A 15,343-nucleotide genomic window follows, 5' to 3' on the forward strand; every position below is an offset into this window, starting at 1 on the left:
CGTGACAGTTTGCCTCGTAGTCTCCACAGGTAACCAAGAACTTTCCTGGCCTTGCTAGAAGAAGACTGTGCATGTTCAGTCCAGCACAATGCCTGATGTAGGGTGACTCCAAGGTGGGTGTAAAATGTCACCTGCTCGATAACTTGGCCTGAGATGTAAATAGGAGGCAGTTGTGCTTTGCTCTGTGTGGTCTTAATACAGATGACTTTGCACTTGTCAGGATGTAATTCTAGGCCCCAAGCGTCGAACCAGTTTGAGACAAGATGAAGGTCAGAATTGGTGATTCTGGCCACTTCCGTGGGTGTCCGTCCAGAGGCTGACAACGACGTGTCATCAGCAAAACAATTGATGTTCGAGGTACATGGTAAATCCTTGATATCGTTTATGTAGACCAGAAATAGCAATGGTCCCAGAATACTGCCTTGTGGTACGCCGGCGCACGTACACCCCCAGGACGATGAGGTACCATTAATGACCACACGCTGCTGGCGATCTGTGAGGTAGTCTGTGAACCAGTCAATGAGAGGCCCGTTCACTCCGTACCGCGAAAGCTTATAAATTAAGCCCTCGTGCCACACAGTATCAAATGCTCTCCGTACATCCAGGAACACGGCGGCAGTACAAGAGATGTTGGGGTCGTCAATGGACTTCGCCCAGTCATCCACCAACCGCAGGAGCTGTAGGACAGTGCCGTCTCCTTTCCTGAACCCGGACTGGTTTACATTTAACAGGTTGTTTTCTGTGAGGTACGAGTAGAGACGGTTGTGGACAAGTCTCTCCAAGACTTTGGCTACAGTGGGAAGGAGGGCGATCGGCCTGTAGTTGGAAGGGTTGGTTCGATCACCCTTTTTGTAGACTGGCGATACGTTGCACTGTTTCCATTCTGTTGGAAATTGGCCAGTGGCAAGGGAATGGTTAAACAGGTGACAAAGGGACGTGCAGATGGCAGGTGCACCCTCCTTAAGGAGCCGGTTGGGAATGCCGTCGGGGCCCGGAGCCTTATTGGGGTGCAATCCTTGCAACACGTCCAGAACCTCCTGCTCTGTAAGTTGGATGGTACTGAGTTCGTTGGTGGTGAACTTGGGTAGCCAACTTGTGCAGTTGGGACGAGAGGCTTCCTGAGTAACGCTAACGAAGATGTTATTGAGCAGTTCCGCCTTGTCTACATCCTTGTCCACCACAGTGCCATTCGCAGACAGTGCGGGGATGCTAGACTTACATTTACCCGTTGCTTGTTTAAGTATGGACCAGAATGACCGGGCACCTTCGGCAGATTTCAGCCTATCACTGACAGTGGAGTAGTACTCCGCTTCGGCTTTACGTAGGTCTTTTGTCAGACGATTTTTGGTCTGAGTGTAGATTTTCCAATTCTCTGGTGTAGGAGATGACTTGAAGGTGTTGTAGCAATCTGTTTTGTGTTGGATTGCCTCTAGTAGGTCTGGTGTAATCCAGGGCTTACGTGCAGTTTCCACCTTTTTGGTTTTGTTTGGGACAGTGTTTTTGGCAATGTTTAAGAACTTAGCCTTCCAGCCATTCCATTTTTCATCTATTGTACTAGCACTCATAGTGGAATCCCAGTTGACCTTACCTAGCTCAGTTCTGAATTTGTCGAAATTAGCTCGATTGTAGAGCCAGACATGTTTCCTAATGTTCTTTACAGGCACAACGGTATTAAACTTACACAAGACAATTCATTATAATAATTTGATAACCGCAGAGCCATGTGTAAACTCCGTATTAGCGACCATCCCCTACACATAGAATCTGACAGGCATAGCCGTACACCGTTACAAGATAGACTATGCAAGTTCTGGAACAATTCATGTATTGAAGATCACATTTTATGCTTGACTGTATATTACATGTTAACTGATAACGAACGTAAATCACTGTTCAGTTCAATGAAGCTCGAAAAAATGTAAGACATTATCAAAACAAGACACTTTTAAATATATGATATCATGTACAACTAGAGTTCGACGATCTCATACCTCCATGACATGTTTAGTGCTTTCGTAAATCTTACGTATGGTGATGATCACATGTAAATGGCTTACATTGACAGTCTTGGTCAGAAGCAAAATTCAAATTATACAAATAAGGCCCTGAGTTGAATAAATTATGTTTAGTGATGTTCACTTGTACTGAACTTGCAATTAGGGTAAGTATTTTAATACCTACCCTAATAATGTGAAATTGCTACAATTTTACAGTGGCAACTGCTTGTAATTAAAAAATTGCAAGCAGTTGCCACCATAAAATTGTAGCAATTTCTCGTTATTTATACAAATGAGGGATTCATTTACATAATCAATATCTGCCAATGTTCCTGTCGCTCTCAATTACATATGTCACAAGTGTTTCATAGCCTAATATAGAACACAACGGATTGGTACAATTTCCTCATTTATTATGCAAATAAGATCTAGATGTGCATAATTGTGATTTGGTTATGCCAAGCATTACTTTAGCTATCTACATAACAAAAATCACGACGATCCGTCAACAATTTTTATAGTTATCCTCTCTTAAAGATTTTTAAACAAACCGTCCTGCAGTACCATAACAAGCTGCTAGGGGACTCAAACTCACGTGACTTGTTTCAAAGCACAAGAGCTACCTACCATTCAAAATTCATGACCCTATAGCTAGTATGAACGGGAGATATTGAAACCGAAACAGATTTATAGTGTTTCCTCATAAATCATGTAAATTAGATCATCATTTGCATAATTGTGATTCACGTATGTCAAGCATTACTTAAGGTTCCGGGTCGGAGTTTAATTCTGACCAGGGTTCCAAATAGTGCGCAGTAAATCGCCGGATCTGCGAGGTTGTCACGCTAGGTTTGGCTCCCCATAGCTCGGCGATCGCTGTAGATTTTCAACTAGGTTTTGAATTGATCAAAAAGCCTTGGGATTGTAGTGTTTTTCGGCGCGGTGAAGTTGGACGGCCAGCGAAGCGTTTTTGGTATCAGTCCGCGAGCAAGGGTGATGCGGTTTGTCGCCTGATGACCCAAATAGCTGCGTTCTATGTGGAATTTCTAGGGGTTCGCGTCACCGGATTTTGCGAAAAACTTATCGCAACAACCTATATTTTTTTTCTGTTTTTCAGAAACAGAAAGTAGTAAGCTATTTCAGCATATAAGCCGTTAGCCTGGGAAAATTCGTTTTTTTCCAAGCAGGTCCGTTGAAAAAACTGCAAAAAAAACTACATTTTTCGTATCCAAAATTTACGTTTAACTACAGTTTCTACCCAAATTATAGAGTCGACGGACAATAACCAAAATTGTATCGGAAGCCGGCTGGAAACCTCCGTTGACTGATGTAATGAGATTTCCCGGCGTACATTTTTTGGCGGAGTTATAGCCCTTCGGTCTGAGGGTGTCCGCCGGATCCAAAATCGTGAAAAAAACTCCGGTCCGAGACCTTAAGCTACCTACAAACCAAAAATGATGACGATCCGTCAACCGGTTTGTTAGTTATCCTCTCTCAAAGATTTTAAAACAAACCGTCCTGCAGTTCCAGAACAGGGTGTTAGGGAGCCCAAACTCACGTGACTTCTTCCCGAACACAAGGGCTATCTACTATCTAAAAGTAATGACCCTAGCATGTCCAGATCTTGAGATATAAAAACTGGAAGTTGAGCTGCAGTACCAAGAAAAGCCACTAGGGGGGCCAAAATTTCATCATTTCCATTTGGCCACACCCATCCAACACACCAAGTGTCTTCTTGAGTTATCTTGTTGACCAACAGACAGACAGACGGACAGACAGACGGGCAGTCAGATAGGCAGATAAACACAACTGAAAATATAACCTTCATGACATGTCATAGAGGTAAATAAAGATATCATGAATGAAGGATGTAAGTATATTTCGAAATGTTTCAAAAAGAGAGAAGAAGCCATTAGAACTTGAATCGATACTACTTTATACAGTTTTTAGCATTCCATACCTTAGACCTTATGTTAGCCTTTTATTGTTGTTGCTATTTCTGAATGAACATGCAATAAAGATTCATCATAACTTTCGGCATGCACCTGTTTGAAATTGTATAATTACCTTCGCCAAGAAGGTTTTTATAGGGCCCCGTTGAAAAGCAGTGCCATCACTGAATTGGGTTACCCTGTATAAAAATGACGGAAATAAATAAATAAATAAATAAGGTTATGTTTTCAGAGGCGTTCGTGTGTGTGTCTGTGTGTGTGTGTGTGTGTCTGTCCGCCTGTAAACACGATAACTCGAGAAAGCTTAAATGGATTATCTTCATACTTGGCAGGTGGGTAGGTCTTCATGAGACCTAGAAATGATTAAATTTTGGGCCCCTGGCCTCTTGTTATGGTACTGCAGAATAACTTCCGGTTTTGATATCTCATGATCTATACATGCTTGGGCGCACGAAATTTGAAGGACATAAGATGATATCAATTTTGTAGATGAAGACCTACTTTGCATAATTAAGGCCACACCGACTTAATTTTATGGATGACATCCGCGCGCGCATTGATTTTCGCCTGTCCTCAAAAAAAAAGATCACGTCCTCCGAGGCTTTGGCCTGGCTCTAGGCCTGGGTAGTCCATGGTAGTTAGCAACAATACAGAGCCGGTGGTAACTCTGGAGGACGGCACCCAGGCTACCGAAGCTCCACGACTAAAAAACTCAGTAACGTTACATACGTACAGTGCCGATTCATAAACTCCGCAAAAAAGCCAACATGTGCCGGCTTGTCGTGTACGTCGCTTTGTACTGCTGGAAAGTCACAATACCAGCTTTGTATTCCTGTGGTTTAGTAACATTTTTTTATTTTTGGCCGGAATTTTTTTATTCGCCCGCGCGCACTAGTTTTGGGGTTTTCATAGGATGTCATCCATAAAATTAAGATGGTGTGGCCTAATGAGAAAATTTCATAATTCCATAGAGGTAACTGCTGGGAATTTCACACTTGAAATCACACAACATGCAAAAATCAATTATCTTATTTGTATTGTCAATGAGAAACATAATTCGTCAGTTGTAAGGCAAACATAATTTCGCGAAGGTATGAGAACTCTAGTTTCTGATATTTTGCATCCAGTCAAAATGCTTTGCGTCAACTGCTGGGTTTAGCGAAACATGTTGGAAACCGTGTCTATATAGCATATTTTGTATATGAACGACCGAATCCTGTTCTTGGTCTACAGCAATATCGTAGGCTTGGTGGTGGTGTAGTCTAAGCCAGTATTTGATGAGCTGAGTTTGAGTATCAATATAGAACGAAAATGCTCCTAATTCTCCCCCTACAGCGGCCGTGACCGAGCTTCTAAGGACACGGAGAATTATTTTGTAAAAATTCAATGTTTAGTTTGTCTCTGTATTCCTTGAAACGTCGTCTACCAGATGCTGTTACTGCAGATAACGAGCACGTCGGCAGAACGTACTGCGCCTGTGCAGAACCCTGGATTTTCGCGTTTTTAGTTGGATTTTTGGTCAACGTTGCATCAGAATTTTCACTGTTGCAGAGGATATCTTTTCTGACACAACATTTGGAAACTACTGTCGAAATGCTAACCTTATATGAGCGAATACAACCTTATATGAGACATTCTGCTGAAGTGCTATGTACAATACATTACAGGTCTCGCGCAGGTGCAGTACGTTCTGCCGACGTGCTCAGATAACGCAGTGTTTACGTCACACTGACTGACCCACGTGACAAGTCTCACTGGGTCAGTTTACTGAGGAAGACCAGGAGTGACTGGTCGAAAGCTCTAGATGAGAACCATTTCTTTTTGTGTTGGATCAAAGTTGTATTCATCTGAGGTATTTATTAATTAGCACGGTAGAATAGTATATCTGTCTCCAGACTGGAGGTGCTGCTACTGATGATTGAAGATGATAACACTGTTGCACTCTATATGTCAGGCGGAACTGTCTTGCAGCCAGAAAAATTTGGTCGTCCCAATGTGACTGACTTGATGATCCATGAATTAGGCCACAACCTTGGACTGTGGCATGTCCACCACGGAGTGGATGAGATGTTCTGTAGGTAGGTAGCATCACAAAATTTTCCTCTTATAGAGATTAAGGATTGCTAACGCTACTTCAAAACCTTTCAGTCGATTGATTTGTTGACACTTTGCAGTTGTTTTTTAATCTCGTGTTTCTTGTATTCTTCCCAGCGATGAGTGTCTCGAGACACGCCCTTCTATGGAGCTGGGAGATCTATGTGCTGACACCCACCCTACCCCAATGAACAATGAATGTAAAGACCCCGACTATGACAAGAGCATATGTGGACTAGCCCCTTTCAAGCACACGCCATACAACAACTTTATGAGCTATGCAGGTGAGAACAATTTACATGTACACTTGTTCCTACCAACTTGCTTGCTGTTCATTTATCATGACTCTTGCCTTGCATTTCCATGACGTAATCTTGTTTTTTCAATACCATAACAGATGATTCTTGCACGGAGTCCTTCACGCCCCAGCAGGCAGCCCGAATGCACTGTTACCTAGGCTTGGTCTACCAGGGTTGGCAGGTACAGAAACTTCCCATCATTGTCCTTCCTCCGAAAGTCCTGGATGTCACATCCAAGACCCTGTCAATTGTCTGGCTGCCACCACTGACTGGGGAAATGTTTGGAATGAGTGGAGATTGTGGAAGATGCACGCAGTACAAGGCACTTCTACAATACGCCAGCACTGCGTCCTCACCTACTACCAGCTATCCTGAGGGACACTGGGGATGGACCATCAGTGAAGCTACAGGTAATATATTTTTATGACGAATAACAATAACATCGGCATTGCTAGCATCTGTGTTTTTCTATCGCCATCACCCCTCATTGGTAAAGTTTCCTGATGCTGGTAAAAATTGTCTGACAATTGCTCTCGAGCAAATACAGCATATTTACTCCATCTCCCCTCCGGGAAAATGGACTGTCTCAAACTTATCACTGTGGAATAGTCTTTAGGTTTTACGGTACCTGGCCCTTTCTTCAGCGAAGTCTCCTTGTACGGATCCTTTCAATGATAGATTCTTCTGCCCCCAGTTTGATTCCAGTTCCTTGTTTGGGATGCGGTCACGTACCGTAACGCCTAGTATTGCCCCAACGCATCTCTTTCGAAAGCTAAGAGAAGTAGCTCGTCTGCTTTTCTCAGTGTCCATGTTTTCGAGGCATACGTGGTAATAGGTAGGATGAGAGCCAGGTAAAGACGGTCTTTCCAGACGGTCTTCCAGAACCTTCCGGATGTTGACGCCGCAAAGCGGTGTATGCCAAAAATGTACATGGAGGTCTGTGGGCATAGGTCAAAGGTAGTTTCATACCAAGATTCAGGTCATTTAACACTAGAGCACATGATCCCAAATATGCATTATTGGTCTGAAAATGAAAAATAAATTAAAGGCCTGCAAAACCGTATGGGGGAATGGACGACTCTATACTCCCATGCATAATTTCAGAAATCGAGTTCATTTAACGAAATGGCAGCAGAAAGAAGAGAACAAGAAACAACAGGGAAAACAATATATTTCATCCATACAATGGTATGGACTGAAAAATACTTCTTGGCAAAATGATTTACTTATCATTTTCATCAGGCTTGCAGCAATGACTGCACATATTCATAGACTGTTGCTCACGAGGGCGTGCGATCAGCTGCGAGAGACGATGTAGGGTAAAAGTCAATTTATTTCACCCATACCATGGTATAGAGTTAAGTATAAAAACAATATATTTCATCCATACTATGGTATGAATTGACGTATAAAAAGTTTAATTCGTGTGCTGGCTCTCCATGTACAGGTCCCCCAGATTCAAAGACATGCGATGTCACTGGAAAAGAATGGCTGCCAAACGTCACCATGTGCAATCCCTGTTATATTGAGCTGGGCCTGGACACCCCAGTTGTACCCACAAGGCTGTCAGTCTGGGTGAATTGGAATCCTGCCAATGGAATCAACAACATCCTCCTGATATATACCGATGGCACCGACACTTCTCTTGGCAGTATAAATGCTTATTGCGATATGCCTTTCACCACCAAAATCAAAGCTTATAAGAAGTTGAAAAAGGTCCGTATCTATACAAGCTCCCCATTTGTCGGCATTGACGCAATTCAGGTGGAATCTGCAGCAGCACACCCTCTTTGTGAACATTGCAAGAAGATCAAGTACAAAGTTGGAAGAGAGCCTCCCTTCACAAATGGCGAAGAAATGGCGGTTGAGTCAACACGTTTCCTAGACAGGTAAGCTTTGGAATATGAATACAGAAATGAAGTTGGAAATGAACGCGTTAAACGCGTTGTACTTCTGTAAGTTATGCACAATGTACTATAACGTTATGTTTGTTTTTGCTCCGTTTCTACTTCTTCCATTCCAAACAAATAAGGTCAAAACCTGGAAAAGGACGGATGTCATCATGGTAACTGGTGCTGTAGCAGACACTCCGTGGTGTTGGATTATGTGACCTAGCCATTTTGTGACAGAGGCCCGATAGGCTGGTCACCATAGATAGCAATGTGTTTGAGTAAGAATAAACAGAGTAGCAGTTTGTTACATGTAGCTTAGACAATGTGAAGGTAAACATTATAAAAGTAAGCACTTTTTCTAATTGTACAGAATTCAAAATCCTGGCACGCACACATATGTGACCGTCAATTTAACAAACGCCCACCAAAATGCATATATCCTTACTATGTGAGGCAATGAAATGAATAAAGTGTGCTCAATTTATAAAGCAGCAGGCGACAGTCCAGATGTACAAGTCAAGAAAACAACAATCATATTACGTGATTTTTAATGATTTGATGTGTGGATTGCCAGCGTCTATTCTATGAAATGATGTTTATTTTCCAGTGACGTTAAGACTGGGGTGATGTACAAATACTGGGTAACGACTGCCGTGGGGTCCGTCGTGAGCATGCCTTCCCCGGTTCTAGAGTACAGCTTCCCTGGTGCCTTTTGTGGTGACGGCGTGATACAAGGCAGTGAGCAGTGTGATGATGCCAATGCCATCTATGGCGATGGTTGTGATCTCAACTGTCAATTAGAGGAGTTCTTCCATTGCAAAGGTATGGCTTCTTATTATTCACCCCCCCATGTAGTGGGAGGTGTTTGTTTTCAGTCTGGATGATATTTTCGTGTAAATCTCAAGATCCTTCATGACAGAATGCGTTGATATTTGACATGAGGGTAGGTGTGGTAACTTTGGGCCCCTGGAGATTGACCTTGGAAATGCAATAGGAATTTTTAAAAATATCTTTGACGCTGGATGGTTTGTGAACGTGATGTTAGGGTGGCATATAGTTGTATAGGTAAGGGTTTAGTTGTGTAAATTAGGGCCCCCTAGCAGTTTGTTGGGGATCTGCAGGGTCGTTTGAATTTCGATTCTTTTTGGCGCAATGATTTCAAAAGCTGCTGCATGAATTGCGTTTATCTTTGTTATGGGGGTAGTCGCTGTGCGCCATTGCGTTTTTGCGTGCACTAGCAGGTTGTTGTAGATCTGCAGTGTGCTTTTTAAAGACTTTTTACATTTCACATCCCCTTTATAATAGAATGGTTAAGTCTAACCTTTGCTTTGCAGGTTACAGACCTCAAAATGGGGTCAAGCTGGTGAATTTGTGCCTGAAGGTGATAAATCTTCCCTCTTATCATGCGTGACGCACAGGCCACAGGCTTCCCTGTACTTTAAATAGCAGGGGTGACTTACTTAGACTTAGTTCCTCCCGTGCGTAGCACATTGGGCAGCAAGTTTCCTCCATCCTCCGGTCTTTGGCCATAGTTTCAGCATCCGCCAGCAAAAAAGTCATTATTTCCTTCACAGGCAGAGTGTATGGAACTATATCTTTGTTGTAAAACAAATCTTACTCGTGACCTGCTACATGTTTATCGGAAAGACCAAAGAGCATCTACTAACTGTTAAAGGGTTGTTCTTGAAGGTATGCATCATCCACTTATTTCATTGATATGCTATAAGTTAAAGCCTGTGAAGAGAACTAAGAGTAATGGAGTCCAGCTTATTAGAAGTCCACTTTGATCATGTCCCCTTTCATTGAATGACATCTATCTACTACTTTGATACGTGGGTAGTCGCTTTGCATTAGCGGGTAGTTCCTGGACTGTTTTATGGCACTTTCGGGCGTGACCCCTACGTGGCCCCGCGGGACAACCTGCGGCTACAGGGCTATTTTGGGGCCCGGCGGGGACCCGAGAAGACTTAAATTCTACCTGGGCCCCGCTGACAAAAAAGACGCCGTGACCGAGCCGTGAGAACACCGAGAGGTACCCCTCCGGTTGCCGGCAGTCCACCGGGACACATTTGTTACGTCACAGACCAGATGAACAGAATAAAGGTGTATACTTCGTACCCCGGGTAAAAAGTGTGACGTCACAGATCAAATGATCACAACAAAAGCGTGAATTCTGCATTACGTATAGGTCAGTACAAGACATCGTCAGAGAAGCTACCTGCCGGGTGCCTGCCGTAGACGGACCAAAGAGGGTGACAAAATTTTTAACAAAATGCTACTGAAGGAAACTTTTAATTGTGACCATGGCAGCCGATGCTCGCCCGATTCCTGAGCCCGACCGGGTCCGGCCGGGGCTACATCCCCGACGGGCACAGGCGCAATTGGTACCGAAGCTTAAGGGATGTGTGCCGCTAAAACGTTATTACTAAGTGATATGAGTGTATGGAACTATACCTTTGTTATCTTACTTGTATTCTGCTGCATGTATATTGAAATGAATGTAGCCAGATTATTAACCGCATCATCACTCTGGTTTTGCATATAATGGTACATATTATTATACACTAGGCAAAATTCTCCTTCTAGTAAATTACAACCTACGTAGACTCCCATTGGACAAAGTAAGAATATTAGACACCCCAACAAACTCAATTGCCAGAGTGAAAGAAGCTATTTTATAACCCCTTTACAGATACGGGGATGCCACAAACATTCTGCAACTGATCAACTCTGCATAACACCAAGCGGCTGATTGATCATTTCTGGACGAAGACTGGAGTTTGACAAGAAAAAATCTGTCCAATTTTTTTTGCAAAGATGAACATAAAGATGAACGTAAATAAACATGTTCCGATTGAAACCATACAGTCGAAAATTTGGGTAGGTCCAATTTCTTGTGTTGGAAATTACAGTTCAAACTTGTTTCATAATGACTTCTACCAACACAGATGAACTTTCCATATGATATATTGTAATTTTTAACAAAACAGGGCGCATATACAGAAATACAAAATTCCTGCTCGGCTCAGAAAATATAGAAATTACTACGTCGTACTGCTATCTAGGTCTGTTGTTGTCCTCATCTGGCAGTTTCTCACTAGCTAAGAAACAACTTGCTTTAAAAGCTCGCAAAGCTGTTTTCAGCATCAAATCTCGTATCCGCTCTCAAATCTCATTAAAAGCTTTACTAAGGATTTTCGACGTGTGCATCAAATCAATAATGTTATATGGTTGTGAAATCTGGGGAAAAGATTTTTCAAATGACAACTGTCCTATTGAAACTGTCCATAATCGCTTCTGCAAAAACATTCTTGGGGTACACAGAAACGCTAGCAACGGAGCATGCAAAGCAGAGCTCGGTTAAGACTGAGGCAACTAGACGCTAATACACATCCCCTACAAGTCGACGCTTTACTATCTCAAAAACATATGTTAATGCTTGGTCACAAGAAAAATGTGCTACACCATGTGAAAGAAATACTTGACCGCAGTGGTTTCTCATATATCTGGCATAACGACAACGCCGATCTCGATAAGCAACACATATGTACATTACTTAGAAGTAGACTCTCTGACATGTATATCCAAACCTTTCTTTACAATCTCTCTGTTGATGTCGGTAAGCTAAGATTTTATAGACATCTGAAACCTGTATACACAATGGAACGTTATCTTCACATCAAAGACTTCGATGTTAGATCAGCCATATGTAACCTTAGAGTTAGCGCTCATACATTAGAAATAGAAAAGGGTAGATACAAACAATTGCCTGTTAACAACAGAATATGTAAATATTGTACAGGAAACGCAGTGGAGGATGAAATGCACATTATTTGTCATTGCTCTCATTATAGCACCGAAAGAGATCAGTTATTTGAAATGGCCACCAAAATGTTCCCCAGCTTTATTCACCTTCCCAGCCTACAAAAAACTGCATTTCTATTAACACCTCCCAATTCATATATCTCGCAAAACGTCGGCCATTTCATACTCCACTGCACACGGAAAAGAAATCAAACCCAACAATAACTACAAATGTATATATAAAGTAGCATTAGCATCACTTATTATCATTCTACTGTTTACTGTTGTTATCATGTTCTTGCAATTAGCCCTCGGGCATGAATTTGCAATAAACTTTCTTATATGAATATATTGAATTTCATTTCAAAAGGAGAGCCAAGCCTCTGTTATTTGCATGATGGCGATGGTGTCTGTGAAGAGTTCGAGAGACGATCCAGTATTCAAGACTGCGGATTCTACACACCCCCGGGCTTTACAGACCAATGGGCATCTGAGGCCATGGCTAACCCAAAGTACCAGAATAATGACTGTCCAGAGGACGTGATCGTTGGGCCTCCTCTGAGAACACAGGTGCGTGGAAACTGGTCTGTTCTCCTACACACAACTGTTGTAGGGCGCGTGTGGGACTTGTGCACATGAACATGATTTGAATAAATTTTGAAAAGCTTCATTTACCGTTGCTGTTTTTTGTTCGCTTCTCCACCCTTACAGATGTGTGGACCAGAGGTCAACCCTCTAACAGCCTGGCAGCCTTGTTCCTTCTCAGGAATACATCTTTACCCGTTATACTGGTTACGCGTAAGTAGAGTACCTGCTATTTTTTATTTTTGGCCATATGCGTGTTGCAGCCAGACAGAATCTCTACTATTCCTGTTCTCACTGAAACTTTTTGGTTGAATATCAGTGTTGAAACAAATAAACACTGTTTTGCCATCAATTCATTGAGCACAACAACATTTTGCTACATCGCCAAGCAGATGTGGAATTGTAAATCTATTATATATATATGACATCCATGGTGAGGCATGAAATCGCCTTTAGGCCACACTGACTTGATTGTATGGCTGACATCAGTGCGCAAATTTGCCCAAATCAAAGAAGATGTGAAATAACATTAAGAAGGAATTTATGATTTGATATACCATGTTCTGTGTGTTCAGTCATTGTGCAAACTTCCTGACCACTTAAATTTTATGATTGTCCTTTCTTGATAATAAATAATAATAATAAATAATAACAATGATAATGAATAGTTTCATGATAAAGGCAACTTTCGGGCCCAACAGTTTTTCGCTCGCATTAGAGTTGGGGTGTGTAGTATGTCACCCCGGTAAAGTATTCCACCTTACAACCATCCATTCATCAGGATAGTAGTATTTTTTTGCAATTGCAGTGTTGCTAACCTTCCTGTTTTCAGGTGACGTTTCCACGCCCGGTGGTTGCTGTTGCTGTGATAGTATACCTGGCCTCAGATGGCATCACGTTACTCAGTGATGAAAAGAAAACCATTTCCGTGTCCCTGATTGACACCGAGGGCAGGGAACATGATATCGGGTCACGGCAGGTAAACCCTTTCAAAATGGTACTAACGAAAAGAAACCTCGTCATTGTACTGAAAGGTCCACAGTTTCAACCAGACAAATCTAAGGATGTATGATCCTTGATATATACGAATGCGCTATCAAATTATGTTATAGACCGTTAAATGATGGTGACAAGGCCTGTTTAACTCTGTCAATATTTGCCATCAATTTCGTTATTTGATTATTACCTACTACCTCCGAGGAAGAAGATATCCTTCCTATCCTGACCTCGCCCATCTTTTTCTTGTAGCATTACTGTTGACGTTGCTGTTAATGTGATATCTGAAATTTTCAGCTACAAACTGATCAGTGAATTGATACTTGTGTTCCCTTTGAGCCGATTCAAAATATTAATACAATCAAAACTATCATTTCCATACATGTATGTATGTATGTATGTATGTATTCATGTAAGATGTTAACCAATTCCCATCATCACTGATGTGTTCCTGTTGTGATGCCCAGGTACCGCTGTCCTGTAAACAGAACCCAGTCGAGGTCTCCGTAGTACACGACCTTACTGCACCATTCTACCACACCAAGGCGGCAAAGATCAAGTTCATGTCCAAATACATCGCCATCTCCGCCATTGCCCTTCGCTCCTCCGATACTCTGGATCCAGTTGCTATTTCACGGTAGATAATCTGGTTTATAAGAAAGGTTGATTTATGTCGCACACTGTAAATGATGGTTAGATATTTACGCTGTTTGTGAATGTGTGTCTAATTAGATTCAGAGATCAGTGCCAAAACGCCCCGGATTCTAAACTACAATTTGCCGCAAGAAGTTCCCACCATACCTGACAAATATTCACTCCTGCCAAGAAAAACAAAACAAAAAAATCCAGTTGATTGGGTGAGGAGCTAACCCTCACAATATGCCTCCAAATCCAATGCCGTGGGAACAACAATGGAACTTGCAGTCCTACAAGCCATGAGTTGGAGACGTTCTCCTTTACCTACCAAAAAAAAAGATGGACTGGAATCATAGAAAAACTGCTCCCTTTGTCATTAGAAATTTATCTCTGATTTTTTCTTGGAAATCCTCTAAAAAAATGCACGAAATGCCATTTTAGAAGGTTCATTTTTCAAAATTTTGCGGGGGAGCATGCCCCCGGACCCCCCTAGGGACCTCGCGCCTACGGCACTCGAGGTCCCGCCTCAAGCAGTGGGAAGAACACCCCATTCAAAATCCTGGCTACGGGCATGATTTTGTATACTAATTGGGCATGTCCTGGCGTTAACGTGGTAAGCGTGATATTGCAGATTCTGCAGTTAATCCTCAAGCCTTACATGACCCTACATCGGCAGCAATTGCCCCACATCTTCCTGCAATCTTCTCTCCATGTTTTGATCTGTGTAAACACCAAATGTAAAATACTTTCAGATGCCAACATGGAGAGATGTACAACCCAGCCAGCCGACAATGTCACCCTGCGACGACGTGCAAAAAAACAACGTGCCCTCCACTCATAGTCAAGTATGCCTCTGTTAACTCAAGGGCGTTGAAGAGAGACTCCCTCGTCAACTGTTCTGGAATGCAGGATGGCGATAGGTATCAGATGTGGTGCTTCTTGACATTTGTAATATGCTCAGCTGGAACTTTATAGCTACTAAGACATAAGATTAGATGCGTTTTTGTGAATATTTTACGACACGCTGAAAGCTAGCTGCGACACGGGAACAGTACATGTGTGTGTGTGTGGTGGGGGTGGGGGGGTAG

The 15,343-nt window shown here is 42.4% G+C and overlaps 1 protein-coding gene across 1 annotated transcript in view; it reads left to right on the top strand.

Moving 5' to 3' along the window:
* LOC109467623 (pappalysin-1-like) overlaps positions 1-15,343 on the top strand; it is a 47,179-nt gene that overhangs the window by 20,783 nt on the left and 11,053 nt on the right. Inside the window, 10 exon segments of the mRNA XM_019765640.1 lie at positions 5,904-6,027; positions 6,161-6,327; positions 6,441-6,752; positions 7,790-8,231; positions 8,842-9,056; positions 12,409-12,608; positions 12,750-12,836; positions 13,456-13,602; positions 14,087-14,256; positions 15,008-15,175. Coding sequence (XP_019621199.1) covers positions 5,904-6,027; positions 6,161-6,327; positions 6,441-6,752; positions 7,790-8,231; positions 8,842-9,056; positions 12,409-12,608; positions 12,750-12,836; positions 13,456-13,602; positions 14,087-14,256; positions 15,008-15,175 — 2,032 coding nt within the window.

The sequence above is a fragment of the Branchiostoma belcheri genome, unplaced genomic scaffold (genome assembly GCF_001625305.1).
Source record: "Branchiostoma belcheri isolate BF01 breed outbred unplaced genomic scaffold, Haploidv18h27 scaffold184, whole genome shotgun sequence".
Classification (NCBI taxonomy): Eukaryota; Metazoa; Chordata; class Leptocardii; order Amphioxiformes; family Branchiostomatidae; genus Branchiostoma; species Branchiostoma belcheri.